Below are 20,878 nucleotides of genomic sequence, written 5' to 3' on the forward strand. Positions count from 1 at the left end.
TGCCGGCCTTTTGTACGCTGCTTTTCCACTCTCCTGACACACACTGGAAAAAGTCATCTCAAGGCTTTAGTCTTCTGCATTTGAAAGGGTGTTTCAATCCAAAAACCCCTCTGATGGCTTTTTAGCCTGCCTGCAGGACTCGTATAGCTGCGTATGTGATTGTTTGAGGCCTCCTGACCACAGGAGGCACAGGAAGCTTAAAACATCCTAGGAATGTAGAGGCTTCCAAGGAGTCAAAATCATTAGAATAGGACTGATTAAAGGTTTCATTTGTTGAGCCAATACTTGCTGCCAAAATTTTATATCTTTTATTTTTAGACATAGTTGGTATATAGAAAAACAGATGGTAAACCTGGTATTAGCAACATTAGATCTTTGAGTTGAGTACTTTCTTTGTTATAACCCACTGTACCTTTGTTCTACAGGAATGTAACTTTATTTAGTACTTTGAGGGTGATGCAGAGTAAGGAAAAAACACTTCTAGGGAAAAGGAGTTTTCTGGTTGATAGACAATTATCCAGGAAGAGAGCCATAAAAATGTTAACAAGCCTCTTGGCCAGAAGATAATGTAAACCACCTGAGACCTTTTGTATGCGGGAGGGTATGCAAAAAGAAAGCCTTGTCTCAGTGAGGGTCAGGACTGCTGCCCCTGCATAACTCTGCATATTCCATTATGTACAACTTGGGGTATATAAGCTGATTTTGAAAAATAGTTTTTGGAGTCTTGCACCGATGCTGGGCTTTCCCATGTCATTGTTTTCTCCCTTTTTCGGCTGAATTCCCATCTGGGGCGTGGAGGCTCACCATGTTTACTTACTTGTCCGGCTTCTAAGATCCCTAAGAGAGACAGCCCAAGGCGGGGCACTCTCTGATATTCAAATGGATGCCGGTGGCCTAACGTAGATGGTGCAAGTTCCTTGTCTGGGATTTTATTGGCTTTCCACATATATCAAGTTATTCAGCCTCTTTTCCTTAATTTTCCTACTATACTATTTCTTCCTAATCTAATCTTATATTAATAAGTAAATAAGTTTTTTCCTCGCCTATCCGTCTCCTTTGAATCACCCTGGATCCACCGGGGCTGGACCCCGGCAGGTTTCAATCCTCTTAAATATATTATTTTATGGCCCAGAATACAGTCTGTTGTGGGAAATGTTTCATGAACATTTGCAAAAAATGCTCTACTGTTTTAAATGGTGGTAGTTTAGTTGCTAAGTTGTGTCCGACTCTTGGGACCCCATGGACTATAGCCTGCTGGGCTCCTCTGTCCATGGGATTCTCTATGCATGAATACCGGAGTGGGTTGCCATGCGTCCTCAAAGGGGATCTTCCTGATCCAGGCATTGAACCTGTGTCTCCTGTGACTCACTCCTGCATTACAGGTGAATTCTTTACCACTGAGCCACCGGGGAAGCCCAAGGAGCCCCGTCCCTGGGATTCTCCAGGCAAGAACACTGGAGTGAGTTGCTACTTCCTTCTCAAAAGGAAAGGCACACTATACCTAATTAGATGTAGAAAGCTATGTGAATCCTAGGCAGACAGGCAACCTCAGATCTGAAAGCCACTATTTTAAATTGAATGTCTGTGACCACCCTCCAATATGATAATATTAGATAGCCCTTGGGAGGAGATTGGGTCATGTCAGTGTAGTCCTTATGAACAGGATCAGTACCCCTATAAGAAGAGACATAAGACAGCCTGTTCTCTCTGTGCTTTCTGCCATATGGAGACACAACAGGAAGCAGGTTCTCACCAGCCGTGACTTTGACTTTTTATTTGTGAGGGAGGAAGAGATTCTTTCTCAAAGTGTGCTGCAGCCAGACGTAGTATCGCTCCTTAGCAGACACTTTGCTGTTCCAATCATACACCAGGCTGTTGAGTTCAGTGTGGAGTTCCAGGAGCGAGTGCTTTCTGGAGGGAACGTAAAAGGCAAAAATTAATTCCACGCAATTATCAATGAGGAGACAGATTATCATCAGAATGAAATCAACTCACAGATACGAAAGTGCTGTAAAACTGTTCCTTTCTAAATAGTCTATAAGCTGCTTAGCAAATGATCTAAACAGGTTTGCAGCAGTCTTGTTTGATGACCACAGTCCCCTCCCCCAAGAGGCAACTCTGTGCAAAGGCAGGATGAATGTAAAAGGCCAGGCCAACGATGTGGCTGGCCCATGGCATTTCCACCGTGGAAGGCTGAGCCACCGCTGCTCTAGCCCTCCCCTTACTGTTGAGCCATTCCTGAGGAGGCTAGGTGTCTCGGGCCCTGAGATTTATTCCTAGGGTCTCCCAAGCGACAAAAGATGCCTTTCACAAGTGACTTGGAGATACTATGAATTGTAATTAGTGGGCAACTGAAAAGGGACTACTAATCTTCATTTGAGGCACAGTGAGGCTTGCTTCCACCTAAAGGAACACCAGACCACTCACTAATGGTTCCCTTAGAAAAGTATTCTTGCCAATAAACACCAAAAATGTCCAAGTAACAAAGACTTGCAAATCTGTACAATCTGGTACCATTTTTCACCCATCAAACTGTCAAGACATGGGGAAATAAAAGAGCACACAGTATTAGTGAGAACTCAGGCATGTAGACAGTCTCATAAAAGCAGGCCTATGAGAATTCCCTGGCAGTCCAGTGGTTAGGACTCAATGCTCTCACTACCAGGGTTCTGGGTTCAATCCCTGATTGAGAAACTACAGTCCCTCAAGCCACATGGCATGGACAAAATTTTTTTTGAAAAGCTGGTCTAACTGATCTAGAAGACAATCTGATAAGATGTATCAAAGGTTTTTAACATGCTTATTGGACTTCCCTGGTGGTCCAATGGTTAAGAGTCTGCCTGCCAATGCCGGGGACAAGTGTTTGATTCCTGTTCTGGGAAGATTTCACATGCCAGAGGGTAACTAAGCCTGTGTGCTACAATTACTGAGCCCATACTCTACAGTCTGTGCTCTGCAACAAGAGAAATCACTGCAATGAGAAGTCCGCAGACTGCAAGGAAGAGCAGCCACCACTCTCTGCAACTAAAGAAAAGCCTGAGTGCAGCAAGGAAGACCCAGTGAGGTCATAAATAAATAAACATATTTTTTAATGCTTGTCATTTGACACAGTAATTCCACTTCTGGGAATTTTCCCCTCAATAAAACAATTAAGAATAAGCACAAATACTGACCTAAAAAGATGTAAAAACATTGCCCAATGCGAAACATTGCCCAATGACTAAAGACTGGCCAAGGAAATTATGCTATAACCATATTAGGGACTACTCTGCATAGTAAAATGCTATAGAAACATGATTCCTGACATGTAAAAATAAGCTGTTACACAAAGTAAAAGCATGTTATAAAATAACAGTAGATTACTATTTCATTTTGGCTTAAAACACATGTTTATGTATAACTGTATGGGATCCAAAAAAGATCTGGGAGGCAATATATTGAGATTTGGTTAACAGGTTGGTTCTGGTAAGTTGGATTAAAACCGCTTGTTATGTTCTGCCTTCAGCATCTATATCTCATGGTTTGTTGGTGGTGGTGGTGGGTTTTTTCCTAGTAAGGAGCATGCATTGCTTTTGTAATAAGAAAAAACAAACATTTCTTAATTTTGAAGGAAAATATCCAAACCACAAGCTCTACTAAATATCCTTCTAAGGCACAAAGCATTCATAAACTGTGCAGAATCTATCTCAGACTCTTAAGAAAACCGCAACAAGGGATGAAAAAAAAAACCCTGAAGAGAAGGGCATCAAACAGTGGCACTTCCATCTTGGTGCCTGTGTGCATGCTAAGTCGCTTTAGTCATGTCCATCTCTTTGCGACCCTAAAGACTGTAGCCTGCCAGGCTCCTCCGTCCATGGGATTCTCCAGGCAAGAATACTGAAGTGGGTTGCCATGCCCTCCTCCAGGGGATTTTCCCAACCCAGGGATGGAACCCGCATCTCTTATGTCTCCTGTGTTGGCAGGTGGGTTTTTTACCACTAGTACCACTTGGGAAGACCCTTCCATCTTGGCAGCAGAACAACTGGGGCCAGGATCCACCACAGCTTGGGCGGCTCACCTTTCTTTCCACAGTTTCTGGGAGAGGCACCGCAGGTACAATGAGGGTGAGCTGGAGGGTCCCTCCAGCAGGGACACATCTGCTTTGCACAGGCTCCAGAAGAAGTCAGCTTCTCGGTGAATCAAATCTTGGTAGGCCCCAGGCTGCCTGGCCTTGGATTCTGCACTTTTCACTGATGGCCCGTCCACCTCTAGGAAGCTGCTGTCCTCCAGCTGGCCCTCTGATTTCACATAGCTCTGAATGAAAAAGAGCTTTGGCTTCCCTGAGAGAGAGGGGCACATGTCTGCCATGAACATTCTTCTGATATGATCCAAAGGAACCCCAGAGTGAGTCTGATCCACACCAAACACGCTCTGGGAGCCCCCTCGGCTCACCAGGATACACGCAAAGCTGTCAGAGTCTCGGTGCTGGGGCATCTGGGCAACCTGGCGTAGAATGTTGGTTATATCTGTCATAGTGAGATATAAGAAATGCCTGACTTCATAGCCCAGGAAAGTGAAGGTGTCCCGAAGAATGTCTGGAAAAAACAAAGATGAAAAACAACATAGGAGTAAGGAAAGGTCAAGAGACACTGGGTCACAATCCTAAACATGGTCTCATCTCCATTACTTGTCTGTTTCTGCTTTTTGTGTCATAGTTTGAGACTTTACCCTGGTGGCTCAGACGGTAAAGAATCTGTCTGCAGTGACGGTTCTATCCCTGGGTTGGGAAAATCTCCTGGAGAAGCAAATGGCTACTCACTCCAGTATTCTTGCCTGGAGAATTTCAGGAACAAAGAAGCCTGGAGGGCTACAGTCCATGGAGTTGCAAAAAGTTGGACATGACTGAGCAACTAACATTTTCTCTTCTGAGGCTTTAAAGGTCCTGAGCAGAGAAGGTAATGGCACCCCACTCCAGTACTCTTGCCTGGAGAATGCCATGGACGGAGAAGCCTGGTAGACCCCTACAGTCTATGGGGTCGCTAAGAGTCGGACACGACTGATCGACTTCACTTTCACTTTTCACTTTCAAGCAATGGAGAAGGAAATGGCAACCCACTCCAGTGTTCTTGCCTGGAGAATCCCAGGGATGGGGGAGCCTGGTGGGCTGCCATCTCTGGGATTGCACAGAGTCGGACATGACTGAAGCAACTTAGCAGCAGCAGCAGCAAAGGTCCTGAGAACGGGTCAGGAGGATAGAACCAGCCTGAAACATGACATGTGACTCATGTCCCAGCTTCACAGCCATGGTCTGTCCCGCTACATTCTCTTTCCCTGAGGCCACCGCCACATCTGGCCTCAGGCATGGACTGAGCCCACCTCTCATCTACATGAGAGTGAAAAACACTTTTTCTTTTCAACCAAAACTTTTGTTCAAGGGGCTCCTTCTTAAAATAACCCAGTTCATAGGAATGGGTGCATTTGCAGAGCACAGACCTAAATCTAGATCCAGCGGCCACAGAACCTCCCTCCCACCTTGTATTTTGGGCTTCTCTGATGGCTCAGATGGTAAAGTATCTGCCTGCAGTGCCGAAGACTTAGGTTCAATCCCTGGGTCGGGAAGATCCCCTGGAGAAGGGAATGGCAACCCACTCCAGTATTGTTGCCTGGAGAATTCCATGGATAGAGGAGCCTGGCAGGCTACAGTCCATGGGATCACGAAGAGTCAGATACAACTGAGTGACTAACACTTTCACTTCCCTTTTCAATTCACCAGTAAGTCAGCAAAAGGCAATGATGATAACCATCACCTAAGAATGTAGTTAAACTATTCACTGTTGTCCTTCTGCCAGACCAAGAGGTAAGGGCAAAAAACCCACTGAATTATATGTATATGTGTGTGTGTGTGTGTGTGTGTGTGTGTGTGTGTGTATACATATATATATATATATGTATATATACATATATAAAATGCCATAATGAAGAGATATAAAGAAGGGGCCAATCTCTTTAAAATCCTATGACAAGCAACCTCACTTGTCTACATAGGGTCTCGGAGCGCTAGACAAGGCGCAGCAGCACCTCCTGCTAGGCAAGGTTTCTGAGGGTGTAGGCAAGGCTTCAGTGCCCAGTTCTGTGCTCAGCTGGGGCTGTACCATGAGAGAACCTGGACGGGGACTCCAGTGCCATCCCCTCTGCTTTATTCCCAACTCTCCCTTTCAGGAGTCACTCTCCAATCATGGAGCATTCTCTCCCCTAGGGGGCAGAAGCAAACAGAGAAACACCAGACTCAAAGCTCTTTTGTTTACTTGTCTCAGACTGGCTTAGTCCCCTCAAAAGCCTCTTTTCACTGATAGACTGACTCCCTTATCAAAGCCTTGAAAGAAAGCCACTTCCTCCCTTTCCATCCTTGTATGCAGGGGTCTGAACAGAACCCATGCTGTCCTGCACCTTACTTAATTTCTTGTTTTGATCTGGGCTGCCCACAGGCTCTGGCTGGGCTGTCGCAAGGCAGTGGGCAGGCCACTGCATGAAACTGGGTAACAGAGGAAGTCCTGGAATCACAAGGTCTGAGTTTCAGTCCTGACTCCTCCACCCACATACGGGTCTAAACCTTGTCTGGTCCTGAAAGAAGGCTAACTTACGCTAACAGAAGAGCTAAGAAGGAGATGGGAATCTGCGGTCTAGAAGAACAGAAGGAAAAAAAATAAAGCTGGAAGCGGATCCAAAAGCCATACAGGTCCTCAAGGCCAAGTATAAGGCCAATCAGAACACCAGACCTGAATGGGCCTCAGACAAAGACAGAGGACCCCTTAAAATATTCCTGAGGCAACAGTCACTCAATGGACACGGTCTGAAGGGATCCCAGCTGGCATTTCCCATTAATAACACACCTTTTCTCTATCAGATGATGAGGACTGAGGCTAGCTGTTGTTTTTTCTTGACCCAGCAAGAACATGGATATAAGCCAGTCTATACAGGATCAAGATCATGATAGTGTGGCTTTGAAGAAATGACATCTGTAACTTACTCATCTATAAAATGGATTAGTGACTAAACCATGTCTTCCAGAAGGTGGCTGTAAGGATCCACTGAAATTTCTGTCAAGATGCTTTGCAAACTGTGAGTGCTTATTCAAATATAAGATAATAGTTTGGGGACTTCCCCTGTGGTCCTGCGGTTAAGAATTCACTTGCCAATGCAGGGCACATGGGTTTGATCCCTGGTCCAGGAAGATCCCACATGCCATGGGGCAGCTAAGCCCATGTGCTGCAACTACCAAACCCTGCGTGCCTAGAGCCTGTGCTCCACAACAAGAGAAGCCACTGCAACGGGAAGCCAGCCCACCACAACAGGGCAGCCCCTGCTGACCGCAACCAGAGAAAGCCCGTGTGCAGCAACAAGGACCCAGCACAGTTCAAAATAAATATAAAATTAGTAAATAAAACATTTTTTTAAGATATTAGTTTTAAAGACTATAAAGGCAGCCACTTCAGCACAAATCATGGAGCCTGCCTGCAATGCCTCTCTTGTATGGAATCTACTTCCTTAGAAACCAGTGCGCTAAGTCACTTCAGTTGTGTCCAACTCTGTGTAACTCCATGGAGGCTACAGTCCATAGGGTTGCACAAGCAAGAATACTGGAGTGGGTTGCTATTTCCTTCTCCAGGAGATCTTCCCAACTCAGGGATCAAACCCATATTTCCTATGTCTCCTGCATTGGCAGGCAGGTTCTTTGGCACTAGTGCCACCTGGGAAGCCCCTTAGAGTGAAAGCTAACTAAAATGGACACAGAGTGGCCAGATTTAGATGCTGCACTCCCATGTATCAACAGTAACTTCTCTGTCTTTCTTTGCAAATAGGGGAAGAAAAAGGTGGGTGTTGAGTTTGGAAAATAAAACTTCGGCCAACTGCAGAAGTCCCACTTCTCCTACCCATCTTGGAAACTCCACACCTGACCCAGCCCTATCTCTGTAAAATTCAGCTGTTCCTTTATTAACTTCCTGAGAGGGGTTTATTCTGGCCTGACAGTACAGGGTTGTTGGGGAAAAGCTAGAATCAGCATTGCCCACCAATTTGGGGACTACTGAGATGAAATCCAAAAAATTAAACACAGTAAAATGTCATGACTCCATTCAGTTAGAATGTGTTTTGACTGAAATGAGCTCACATTTATCTTAATACTACCTACAAAATGGGATTCATTAAATAAAAGTATAGAATAAAAAAGAAAGGGTGGCTGCTTCACCAGTCTATTTACAATCACTTATTGAGTAACTTTAATAAACCCAGCTCAAGTTATTACAAAGCACATGAATGCAACTCAAGTGTGCAGCATATTCTTAGTGGAAAGGGGAGTTTTGAGGTCAAACATGAAGGACAAATGCAAGATTGACAATACTTAACCAGGTTTCTTTACTCAGAAGTAAAGACTGCTCAGAAGCTTTAAGGCCAACATGCATCGCAAAGCTCTTAAAGGGGAACAAATTATTCTCCTCTATTAAAACTCGCTTGACCTCAAAACTCATGCTTTACAAAGTTCCTCTTCCTTGTGTTAGAGAAACACTGTGGTTACAGGCTACAGATGAAGTAAACCATGTAGTTCTTATTCATCAAGAAGCCCACACTCTTGTTGGGAAAGCAAACTAGATCAGTCATTTCCGTTGCTCAGTTGTGTCCAACTATTTGCAACTCTGTGGATGCAGCACGTCAGGCTTCCCTGTCCATCACCAACTCCTGGAGCTTGCTCAAACTCACGTCCATCGAGTCAGTGATGCCATCCATCTGATCATCTATCGTCCCCTTCTCCTCCTGCTTTCAACCTTTCCCAGCATCAAGGGTCGCATCAGGTAGCCAAACTATTGGAGTTTCAGCTTTAGCATCAGTCGTTCCAATGGACACCCAGGACTGATCTCCTTTAGAATGGACTGGATGGATCTCCTTGCAGTCCAAGGGACTCTCAAGAGTCTTCTCCAACACCGTAGTTCAAAAGCATCAATACTTCAGCACTTAGCTTTCTTTATAGTCCAACTTTCACATCTATACAAGACTACCAGAAAAACCACAGCCTTGGCTAGATGGACATTTGTTGGCAAAGTAATGTCTCTGCTTCTTAATATGCTGTCTAGGTTGGTTATAGCTTTTCTTCAAAGGAACAAGTGTCTTTTAATTTCACGGCTGCAGTCAACATCTGCAGTGATCTCGGAGCCCAAGAAAATAAAGTCTGTCACTGTCTCCATTGTTTCCCCATCTATTTGCCATGAAGTGATGGGACCGGATGCCATGATCTTCGTTTTCTGAATGTTGAGCTTTAAGCCAGCTTTTTCACTCTCCTCTTTCACTTTCATCAAGAGGCTCTTTAGTTCCTCTTCACTTTCTGCCATAAGGGTGGTGTCACCTGCGTATCTGAGGTTATTGATATTTTTCCTGGCAATCTTGATTCCAGTTTGTACTTCATCCAGCCTGGCATTTCTCATGATGTACTCTGCATATAAGTTAAATAAGCAGGGTGACAATATACAGCCTTGAGGTACACCTTTCCCAATTTGGAACCAGTCTGTTGTTTCATGTCCAGTCCTAACTGTTGCTTCTTGACCCGCATACAGATTTCTCAGGAGGTATGTCAGGTGGTCTGGTATTCCCATCTCTTTAAGAATTTCCCACAGTTTATTATGATCCACACAGTCAAAGGCTTTGGCATAGTCAATAAAGCAGAAATAGATGTTTTTCTGGAATTCTCTTTCTTTTTCTATGATTGCCAAAGGATGTTGACAATTTGATCTCTGGTTCCTCTGCCTTTCCTAAATCCAGTTTGAACATCTGGAAGTTCTTGGTTCATGTACTGTTGAAGCCTGGCTTGCAGAATTTTGAGCATTACTTTTCTAGGGTGTGAGATGGGTGCAATTGTGCAGTAGTTTGAACATTGCTTGGCATTTCCTTTCTTTGGGATTGGAATGAAAACTGACCTTTTCCAGTCCTGTGGCCAATGCTGAATTTTCCAAATTTGCTGGCATATTTGAGTGCAGCACTTTCACAGCATCATCTTTCAGGATTTGAAATAGCTCAACTGGAATTCTATCACCTCCACTAGCTTTGTTCATAGTGATGTTTCCTAAAGCCCACTTGACTTAGCATACCCAGATATCTGGCTCTAGGTGAGTGATCACACCATCGTGGTTATCTGGGTCATGAAGATCTTTTTTGTACAGTTTTTGTGTGTATTCTCGCCACCTCTTCTTGATATCTTCTGCTTCTGTTAGGTCCATACCATTTCTGTCCTTTATTGAGCCCATCTTTGCATGAAATGTTCCCTTGGTATCTCTCATTTTCTTGAAGAGATCTCTAGTCTTCCCATTCTGTTGTTTTCCTCTATTTCTTTACACTGATCACTGAGAAAGGTTTTCTTATCTCTCCTTGCTATTCTTTGGAACTCTGCATTCAAATGGGTGTATCTTTCCTTTTCTTCTTTACCTTTGGCGTCTCTTCTTTTCTCAGCTATTTGTAAAGTCTCCTCAGACAATCATTTTGCCTTTTTGCATTTCTTTTTCTTGGGGATGGTCTTGATCCCTGTCTCCTGTACAATGTCACGAACCCCAGTCCATAGTTCTTCAGGCACTCTATCAGATCTAACCCCTTGAATCTATTTGTCTTTTCCACTGTATAATCATAAGGGATTTTCTTTAGGTCATAACCTGAATGGTCTAGTGGTTTTCCATACTTTCTTCAATTGAAGTCTGAACTCAGCAATAAGGAGTTCATGACCTGAGCCACAGTCAGCTCCCAGTCTTGTTTTTGCTGACTGTATAGAGCTTCTCCATCTTTGGCTGCAAAGAATATAACCAATCTGATTTCGGTATTGACCATCTGGTGATGTCCATGGTGTAGAGTCTTCTCTTGTGTTGTTGGAAGAGGGTGTTTGCTATGACCAGTGGGTTCTCTTGGCAAAACTCTGTTAGCCTTTGTCCTACTTCATTTGGGCCAGGTATGGGCACCAAGGTGGCACAGAGCGGGTGGCATGGAGGTGCTGGGTTCAGCAGGAGCAGGCCAGGGGCAAACCCCTGATGCTCCCTGGTGGCACAGTGGTTAGAATTCGCCACAGCCCAGGTTTGATTCCCGGTCAAGGAAGCCTTTCTTCTTCCTCTCCCCCTGCCACCTACTGATCTCCCTGGTGCAACCCTACCACCCTATTAGCTCATGCTTGCTCTGCCAGCCTCAGTGCTGTGACAGCAGCCCCCTGGGGCCCTGCAGCTCTAGCCCAAGCATGGTCAGGCCACCTCCACTGTTCCCCAGGACAAACCTTTTGGCCAGAGTGGCAACCTTGCCCACTCCAAGCTGTCCACCACCAGCTTCTTCCTTCTCGGATGCCCTCGCCACTGCTTGGACTCTCAGCAGCACCGCTTCCACCATGACCCACCTGGGGCCTCCCAATGCCTGCCTTCCTCCCTGCTGAGGGGCTGTGGCTGGTGCCCCTTGTGGCTGTAGGGATGCTCCTGGGCTTGTGCTGGGGCCCCTGCTGTTGTGGTGTAAGGAGGTGGGGATGGGTAGGGTGGGGTTAGGGGTGGGCTGGGGTGGGCTGGGGTGGTCGCCATGGGTGTGAGCAGCTGCATGATGGTGGCCACAGCGGAAGGTGCGGCAGGAGTATCTACATCTACAGGTGGGGCCAGTGGCCACAAACACACCTTCCTTACCACATGCCTCATGCCAGCAACCGCTATGGGAGGCTCAGCCACTGTGCCAGGTCCTGGGCTGGCTGTGACTCTCATGCGCTGGTGGTGGCTCCAGGAAGGTCCTGGTCTTAAGTGGGCTCTGGGAGGCAGACCCAGGCACCCAGGAGGCATAGGTGTGACGATGAATGTGGACCTGTGCTGGCAGTCACACCGCCACGCAGTGAAAGGAAGAGAGCACACAGATACCAGTGGGGCCGGCCGGGAAAACCTTGCCAACCGGATGGGAGGCTGGCGGTGTGCTCTAGGCAGAGATGCCCGCCAGGGTGGACTGCCCGACCAATATGGTATTCCACCTGCCTGACCACAGCTCTCAGGCCTACGACAGTGAGGCAAGATTTACCCAGAAGACCTCCCTCCCCACTCCTAACCAAAGGTGGGTACGTGGGCACACACACACACACCCGTCACCTAGTTATGACATCCAGTAGTTTCCCATTCCCTCCAAACTGTCTGTCTATCCAGGATACACTCCATCCCCTCTCTCCAACCTGTTATCCACTTCCCCTAGGAATTCTCCCCAGGGGTAATGGCACACCACAGTCTCCTTTTAGCCCAATCTTGGGCTCCTGTATCACCAAAGGGTTTCACGTCTGTTTACAGACTGTTTTCTTCAGAGGTGAAGTGGACGGCCGATGAAGTGCACCAACATGAGGCGACGGTGGAATCCCCTGCGGAAAAGGAGCCCCCGTGGGCCAATGGGTGCTTGCCATCGCTGCAGGAGGTTTCCTCAACAGCTCTGCTGGGGCCTTGGGCGTCAGTGTGGATCGGTGACAGTGTGGGACGAAGGCGCTTGTAGCCGTGGTTGGTGGCGACCCCACTTGTGTCAGGGCATGGAGCAGAATGATCACATAGGAGAGGGGGCAGCGGTGAGCCGGGTGCTGGGACGCAGGACTTGGGGTGCTTGGATGTGTATAAATGCGTATAAAACAATAACTGACATGTCACATAGAGCAGCAGGAGCTTACGTAAAATAGGAGATCAGAGTAGGGAAAGTCAGTGCAGTCTGAGACACCTGAAGGGGAAATTATGGGGAAGGTGTAATTCAGCTGTGGTTCCCCCCAAAAGAACACCAGGGCAAAGGAAAGGCCTCCAAGTGGAAGGAAGATGGTGAATAAAGACAGAAGAGTGAGAAAGGAAGTGGGGAGTGGAGGGGGCGGGGCTTGTATAAACCTGACTTTGGATTGGTTCAAATACACGGATCAGGGGGTTTTACTAAACAATCCATTTACTGGACACACAAAATTATAAGCTACTTTACAAACGTCGTTTTTCTTTTAAGCTACAGATGATGACTAGTAATTTCTTCAGGACTAGCTTTTCTTAGGAGAAAACAATATTAATAATAAACATGTCAAGTGCATGTCAAGAGAGGCTTCTGTGGCCCCTTAGGCAGCCTTAAAGTCCTCTGCTTTTCCACTTACCCACCACACCTTTTCCACAATCCCAAAACTCCAGAAGCTCTGAAAAACTTAAGTTCTTTTCCCTAACTTGTTTTGTAGCAAAATCTTTCCTGAACTAATGAAAAGCTATTTATAGTCTTTATTCCACTTAGTGCAAATATCCATTCCTTTTGCTGTAGAAATAATCACAGATTATGGGGCACTACCCTAGACCCCAGTGGAATGTTCTATAAATTACAGTATATGTACCATATCATCATTCTGAATTCTTAAACTTTTAAATTTTGAAATACAAGGGTCTCCAATAAGGGCTTGTGGACCTAAAATTCTTCTTTACATCCTAGATTTATGCTGTCTGTGAAAAAAGGGTTTGCTATGTAGCACTGAGTTAAAGGGCTTCCCAGGTAACTCAGTGGTAAGGAACCCGCCTACCAATTCAGGAGACACAGGAGACGCAGGTTCGATCTCTGAGTCTGGAAGATCCCTTGGAGAAGGGAATGGCAACCCACTCCAGTATTCTTGCCTGGAGAAATCCATGGACAAAGAAGCCTGGAGGGCTGCAGACCAGGGGTTCGCAAAGAGTCGGACAAGGTTGACAGCGCGCGCGCGCGCGCGCGCGCACACACACACACACACACACACACACACACACACACACTGATTTAAAGGGAAATTTCATTAGTGATTCTAGGTTTCCAACTGAATGGTTGCTTAAGTCTCAGAGGATAAGAATGCTCAGAAAGGGCTTCCCTGGTGGCTCAGTGGTAAAGAACCTGCCTGCCAATGCAGGAGACACAGGATGATCCCTGATCTGGAAAGATCCCTGATCTGGAAAGATCCCATGTGCCGCAAAGCAACTAAGCCCATGTGCTACAACTATTGAGCCTGTGCTCTAGAGCCAGGAGCTGCAGCTGCTGAAGCCCACAGGCCCATGCTCCTCACGAAGAGAAGCCACTGCCATGAGAAGGCCGCGCACTGCAGCCAGAGTGTAGCCTCTGCTACTGCAACTAGAGAAAAGCCTGCCCAGGAAAAAGACCCAGCACAGCCAAACTAAAAAAGAATGCCCAGAAAAAAAAGTACCCACCACAGACTTCCTGGTTCCACACACTCTCCCTCCGCCCAATTCCCAGGGAAGCTATCTTTAATAGTCTGCTAATGCCAAGGGAGTTAAAAGGGGGAGGCTTCTCTTCCTTGGCACTCCAGCTAGCAGGCAACAGTGGCTGCTCTAGGGGAATGAAGCCTCCATCATCATCTCAGGTGTCAGACTTCCACGTGTTTTCAAAGCATAGCAGCAGAGGCCACCATGGCTGCTCTGATTCCCCTTGCTGAGTTTTGTTTATATCTATCAGTACAGGAAAATGCTGCTGATTTGGGCTGTCACCCATCCCATTAAGCGAAATCGAGGAAGGGGGCTGCGTAACCCCAAGGAGGAGCCAAGCTCCAGTCAACACCCTTGCGAAGCTCTCTCTGTGACCGACTTACGGCTTTCAGAACGACTGCTGCTCTATTAGAAGAGAAAGTTTACTTGCGCAAATTTCCCAGAGAAATGTGCAGCATCTGTTAGAGAAATCTACATCTTAGCCTAGTTAAAAGAGCACACAAAAATCTTCAAGCTTTTCAGAAACAGTGAGGGAGAAAAGACGAACAAACACATCCTCTTAAAATCTGAAAACACCATCTTTCATTCAGCCTAAAAAGCCCAGCCAGGGCCCAAGGTCAAGGTCCAGAGTCCATGTGTCTGTGATCTGGGGCTCTCACTTCTCCCCTCCTTAACAAGATGCTCTGTCAGGGCGCCTTGAAGCAGGACCTCGTGCAAGTCTAGCTTTGCTAGGCCTCTGACACAAGTGACACAACACCGAGGACGCCAAGCGCAAAGCCACTGAACTGAGACAATTGGCCCCAAATCCTTAAGCCTCTGCGTCTGCTCCAAGAAGAGGCTACTGACTTCTCTAAAGATTCTTCTCAAGAATGAGCCATTTAAAAAAAGAGTTAAAAAAATTTTTTTTAAAGAATGAGCCACCAAATGATAACCTTATCTTCGTTCACAATGTGGCTCTGAGGCCAGTCTCTGCCTTGTGGCCTCTATACCTGCTTCACATAGGGCCAAGTGTGGTGTTTTGCATATAGTAGGTGCTCAATAAACATTTATGGAATAAAGGAAGAATAAACCTATAAAGCTTTGGGGAAATCACATACTCTTTGGATAGACGTCTCATTTTTTTTGAGGACAGGAACAGATAGGTGTAAGGGAGTCTGCTAAATTCTACAGGTACAAAGGAATGGTTTTAGAAACCTGCCAAGACCAATAGAGCTTATTCCTTCGTTCATTCACCCAACAAATATTTACTGAACTCTCATGTGCCACCCAGTGCCAGGTTCTGAAGACACATAGCAGAAGCTCACCACCCTCATGGAACTTACAGCGAAGTAGCTAAAAACAGAGGCTTTGCAGTCAAGCTTTCAAACCCCAGCTCTATTACTTAATGAGAAAAGCTACAAAGGGAGTTTATTGTGCTCTGGTTCCTCATCTTGAAAATGGGGATAAGAGTGATACTGTGCAGGGGCCCTGTGGGGCCCTGCATTTCTTTGATTATAGAAAACAGCCTTCACCCAGCTTCCATGACCCTCCCTGAGTTCCAATGGGCAGATTCAAGCAGCTGTTAATCAGGAAAGGAAGGAATGGAGGGAATGCGAGACCAGGGAGAAACAAAGTCAAGAACAGTGTTGGGGCAAAGTCCTGTGTACCCATCAACAGACAATATCTTTCAGCTATTTTGCAGATACTGATATAGGCCTCTGGATCCCAATTCTCTGGTCTCTCACTGGTCTGGGGTCAGGCTCCATGTGCTAAGCTCAAAGCCATGGCGAGTTCTAGCCCAGTGATTTACAACTAAAATTAAACAAACAAAACGGACAAATAACATTAACTAATGTTCACAAAATAGATATTTTAGTGCCTGCTAAATGTGTGTGTGTGTGTGTGTGTGTGTGTGTGTGAGGCACTGCCCTAAGTTCTTTACAAGTACGACTCACTCACTCCTCCCAATATCCCTATGAGGTGTGTCCTGTTATGAACTCAGTTTACAGAAGAAAAATGGAGCTACAGAGAGGCTAGAAAAAGTGCCCCAGGTAACAAACTAGGACAAGGCCAAGCCATGATTCACACCTACATGATGGTATCCCAGGGCTCAACTCTGATCACAACTCGGTAACACAGAAAAATACAAATACACACTCAGTCCCGGCCCACAAGAGGTTCATAACTCAATAAGGGATGCAGACACTGGAATTTGGCCATGAAAATCACAAGTCACGGCTTTATCTTTGTGATTCTCCTCACACAACAGCTATACATCCTGCACCAAGTCCAGTTGGGAACTTCTCACTAATGAATGAAACAAAACTGGTCACAACCAAAACAGGGGGACGATTACACAATCTCTTTCGGAGAAAACATTTCCTCATTCTTAAGTGAATACTGAAGGGCTAAACCAGAAAGAACGAATCTTGTATACCGAATACAGCTCAATTTAAGAAAAATAAAACTAAATAAACACAGGACACATCTATAGCTCAAGAGACAGCATTTCTCACATCTAACTAAATACAGGACAGGAAAAAGTGACATCATATCTGAAATCCTAGGAAATTCAGTGTAATAGTTGCTAATCGGAACTTTCTTGGATGCTCTTCCCATAAAACTTACCATAGTAACATTTAAATATATATATATTTATTTTTACTTATTTGGCCACACCATGTCTTAGTGGTGGCACACAGGATCTTTGATCTTTGGGGGACATGCAGAATCTTTAGTTAAGGGGAGTGGATCTGGTTTCCCAATCAGGGATTGACCCAGGCCCCCTGCACTGGGAGCAGAGTCGTAGCCACTGGGCCACCAGGCAAGCTCCACCATGGTAACATTTTCAGTGAGCCTAAAAAACACAGTTCTGACTCATTCTAAGAGAATGTTGAGAAGCTGCAAAACTGTGGAAATAAAACGATCAATCCTTTCAAGAAAGAGATAAATAATGAAACCAAATTTTATTGCACTTATATAAGCTCTTCTCATTATTTCTTGATACATCACCAGTGATTGATTCAGTTCGAGTCAGACATCCAACAGCTGAGCAAATGAATCCATTCAGATCCAAACAAGGATAAACAGGTAGTATAGACTCAGGCCAATAACCAAAGTCCAGGGTGGCAGAAACATTGCCTCTAAATGAGCACAAATTTATCCTATTTTTAATATTCCCCAGAAAAGCTTTAAAGATCTATCTAGGTGAAATGATGGGGCATCTGATAATACTGAAGCCCAGAAAAACCTTCCATTTTTAACCCCTCCTTGGGTTTCAGGACTCCTTCCTGCTGCAGCATCTAGCATGGAAAGACAAGACAGAACCTCCCCAACTTTCACAAAATTCACCTTTGTGCCAGAGGCAGCACTATGGGTTCCTCCAACTCCCTTTCATTTTCCTCCTGACACACAGCTAGACTCAGTTCCTTGTCTACTGTGGTTGGATGGGGCCATGAGCTCTAACCAAAGGATTGTGGGTAGAAATGATACATATCACTTTAAAGCCTGTCCCTAAAGTCCTTCTGAGCTCCTCCTCTCACTTCTGTCATCCACCAGCCATACATAGAGGATCCAAAGACAACTCCAAGCCCTCAGATGATGACACCACTGACGTACACCTACAACGAAGCTCCCCAGCCCCAGCCCCACCAGACATGAGTAAGAAACTACCCTTCCTGTGTGAAACCACATTTTTGGGCAGTGGTTTGTTAAGCAGCAGCTAGTGTTGATGCCTTTGACGAACGCTGCTTGTGTGTGCCTCGATCTCACCGTGGAGCATCGACTCATCTGGGGCACCCACACCTACCTGTGTCATTGCCAATGCAGTCAATGATCAGGCAGATTCCCAGGGGCTTGCTCTGCATCTTATATCTCTCTTCTACTGCGTGCTGGAAAGGAAAGCAGGGACTGTCAAAGAAGCTAAACGTTGTTCTCTTACCTCAAGGTCCCACCCATACTATCTTTTCTTTTGGATTTCCTTAAATTTCCTTTTGGCAGATGTGTTACTCAATAGGCACAGGCTGAAGTCACCACGACTGACATTTCCCTTCAACGTCAACCAGTTATTTTAGTTTCTAATTAATTTTAATGAAACCTGCAGTCCCTTTACACATTAGCTTTGTGAGATAAAGATAACGTAAAACACAGAGAAAAGATGGGTCATAAGTTTCCATAGCAACCTGAGTTTGTACAAGTGATATTTTTCCAAACCAACGCAAAAGGAGGCCTTCTATTGCCTTCTGTTATAGAGAAGACGTACCAGCATAGAAAAAGTCAGGGTCACTGCTTATTTATTTACTCAGCAATCACTCAGCTGAGAAGAGAAATGCCACTTTGGAATTTTCCTGTATTCCAAAGTTCACTAATGCAATCCACTTCAACATCTGTTTCTTTGCTACATCCAAAGTTCCCCTTTAGAACAGAAGCGTTCTCAGAATAGCATCCTCAGCATCCTACTGTCACAAAGAATTCTTAATAGACAGCTATTTGTAAAGCCATCAGTGTTCTCCACAGATACTGTGCTTACACTACCAAGTCAGATCATTTATTCTGTACCTGAGGCAAAAATGCTCCTGATTCCTGAATGGGTCTCTTCACTGGTTCTCCTGGGGGTGAGAGAGAAATCATTTACAAAACTGAAGGAGAACCAAGACTGTTCCTAGTCCCTGCTAGCTTTTATGTCACACCTGTTCTCTTTCCCAATTTTCTTCCCCTCTATTTCTTCTTTCCCCAGCTATACTCAGCCCCAAGCTTCTAACCTCCCTCACACTGAAACACTTAACTGATAACAAAACACAAGTCCCCATGCTAAACAGGCTTTGTGTAGAAAAACCACCTAAATAGAAGCGAAAGAAGGTTCTCCCTTGCCCTTTTCCAGGTAAGAACCCAGTGACGGGGGAGTTTTTAACCCAATAGGGAGAATCTGATAAACTTATTCCCAACATATCAATAGCTTTACTGAATGTGCTGAAATTGCACACAACGCCTCAAGGGAACAGCCTTAGAGACTCAGAGAAGGAAAAGCTTTTGTGATTTTGCCACTTAACGAAAGAGATGGCCATGTTTTCTTAGTCCAGTGTCAATGGAAGATTGTAAAATAAAATGTCAATGGCAAGATATTGCACAGTGGGCTTAGCAAATGTAGATGAGCCTAAAGCAAAGTAGATACAAAATGATTTTACTAGTCCCAGGGAAGTGGAGAAACCACCCATTTTGAAGCCATGAAGAGCTGGCTGAAACCCTAGCACCATTACTGATAAGCTCTGTGATCTGGGGCAAGTTTCTTCCTGAAGTCTCAGGGTTTGTTGGGGTTTGGTTTTGTCTTGTTTTGTTTTTTAATCTCTGAGATGAGCGCCTGATTTATAAGACTGCTGCAGAAATGAGGAATTATATCTAAAGACAGGCCAAGGAAATGCCAGTGTTGGTCAAGTCTGGGGAAGTGAGCACTTTCAAATGGTAATGCTGTATAAGCTGAAACAGACTTTTTAAGGGATAATTAGCAATACCCTTTAAACCGATGTTCTAGAAGTTTATCCTAAGGAAATAACAGAACAAGTGTGCAAAAATGTCATGGAGAGGTACTGAAGGACTGTTTGTAATGGCCCTAAGCTAGAAAGAGCCTGAAAGTCTACTAACAAGAAACTGGTTAAATAAATAATGGTACATAGAATACTATGCAATGTTAAAACAAATAACAGAGATTTTATGTACTTGACATGAAAAGATATGCAGGATATATTAAGTGAAAAACAGATTGCTGAATAATATGTTTAATATTGAGCCAATGTACTTAAAATCATGTAATTGTGTGTGTTTATTACATATACTTACTAGAGGTACATGGATCAAACATTAATAGTGGTTATGTCTGATACTCAGAATTAAGAGGAAATTTTCACTTTTTTATATTTTAACAATCATGGCTTAACAGAATTAAAGAAAACACACAAAATAATCTATGTAACATGTCCATCTCAGTTCAGGGTACTTCAGTTCAGTTCAGTTGCTCAGTTGTGTCCGACTCTGTGACCCCATGAACGGCAGCACACCAGGCCTCCCTGTCCATCATCAAATCCCAGAGTTTACCCAAACTCATGTCTATTGAGTCAGTGATGCCATCCAGCAATCTCATCCTTTGTTGTCCCCTTCTCTTCCTGCCCTTATTCCCTCCCAGCATTAGGGTCTTTTCCAATGAGTCAACCCTTTGCATGAGGTGGCCAAAGTATTGGAGTTTCAACTTCAGCATCAGTCCTTCCAATGAACACCCAGGAGTGATCTCCTTTAGGACGGACTAGTGGGATCTTCCTGTAGTCCAAGGGACTCTCAAGAGTCTTCTCCAACACTACAGCTCAAAAGCATCAATTCTTCTGCACTCAGCTTTCTTCACAGTCCAACTTTCACACTAATACATGACCACTGGAAAAACCATAGCCTTGACTAGATGGACCTTTGTTGGCAAAGTAATGTCTCTGCTTTTGAATATGCTATCTAGATTGGTCATAACTTTCTTTCCAAGGAGTAAACGTCTTTTAATTTCATGGCTGCAATCACCATCTGCAGTGATTTTGGAGCCCAGAAAAATAAAGTCTGACACTGTTTCCACTGTTTCCCCATCTAATTCCATGAAGTGATGGGACCAGATGCCATGATCTTCGTTTTCTGAATGTTGAGCTTTAAGCCAACTTTTTCACTCTCCT

General features: G+C 45.0%; 1 protein-coding gene across 4 annotated transcripts in view; it reads right to left on the reverse strand.

Annotated features, from left to right (window-relative positions):
• CFLAR (CASP8 and FADD like apoptosis regulator) overlaps window positions 1,747-20,878 on the reverse strand; it is a 50,671-nt gene continuing 31,539 nt past the window's right edge. Inside the window, exons 7-10 of one of the 4 annotated variants that reach the window (XM_018054190.1) lie at window positions 18,738-18,787; window positions 17,989-18,070; window positions 4,058-4,574; window positions 1,747-1,911 (exon numbers count right to left, since the gene is read on the reverse strand). In XM_018054190.1, coding sequence (XP_017909679.1) covers window positions 1,773-1,911; window positions 4,058-4,574; window positions 17,989-18,070; window positions 18,738-18,787 — 788 coding nt within the window. In that variant the 3' untranslated portion in view covers window positions 1,747-1,772. 4 annotated transcript variants of the gene reach the window in all.

Source organism: Capra hircus, chromosome 2, assembly GCF_001704415.2.
Source record: "Capra hircus breed San Clemente chromosome 2, ASM170441v1, whole genome shotgun sequence".
Taxonomy (NCBI): domain Eukaryota; kingdom Metazoa; phylum Chordata; class Mammalia; order Artiodactyla; family Bovidae; genus Capra; species Capra hircus.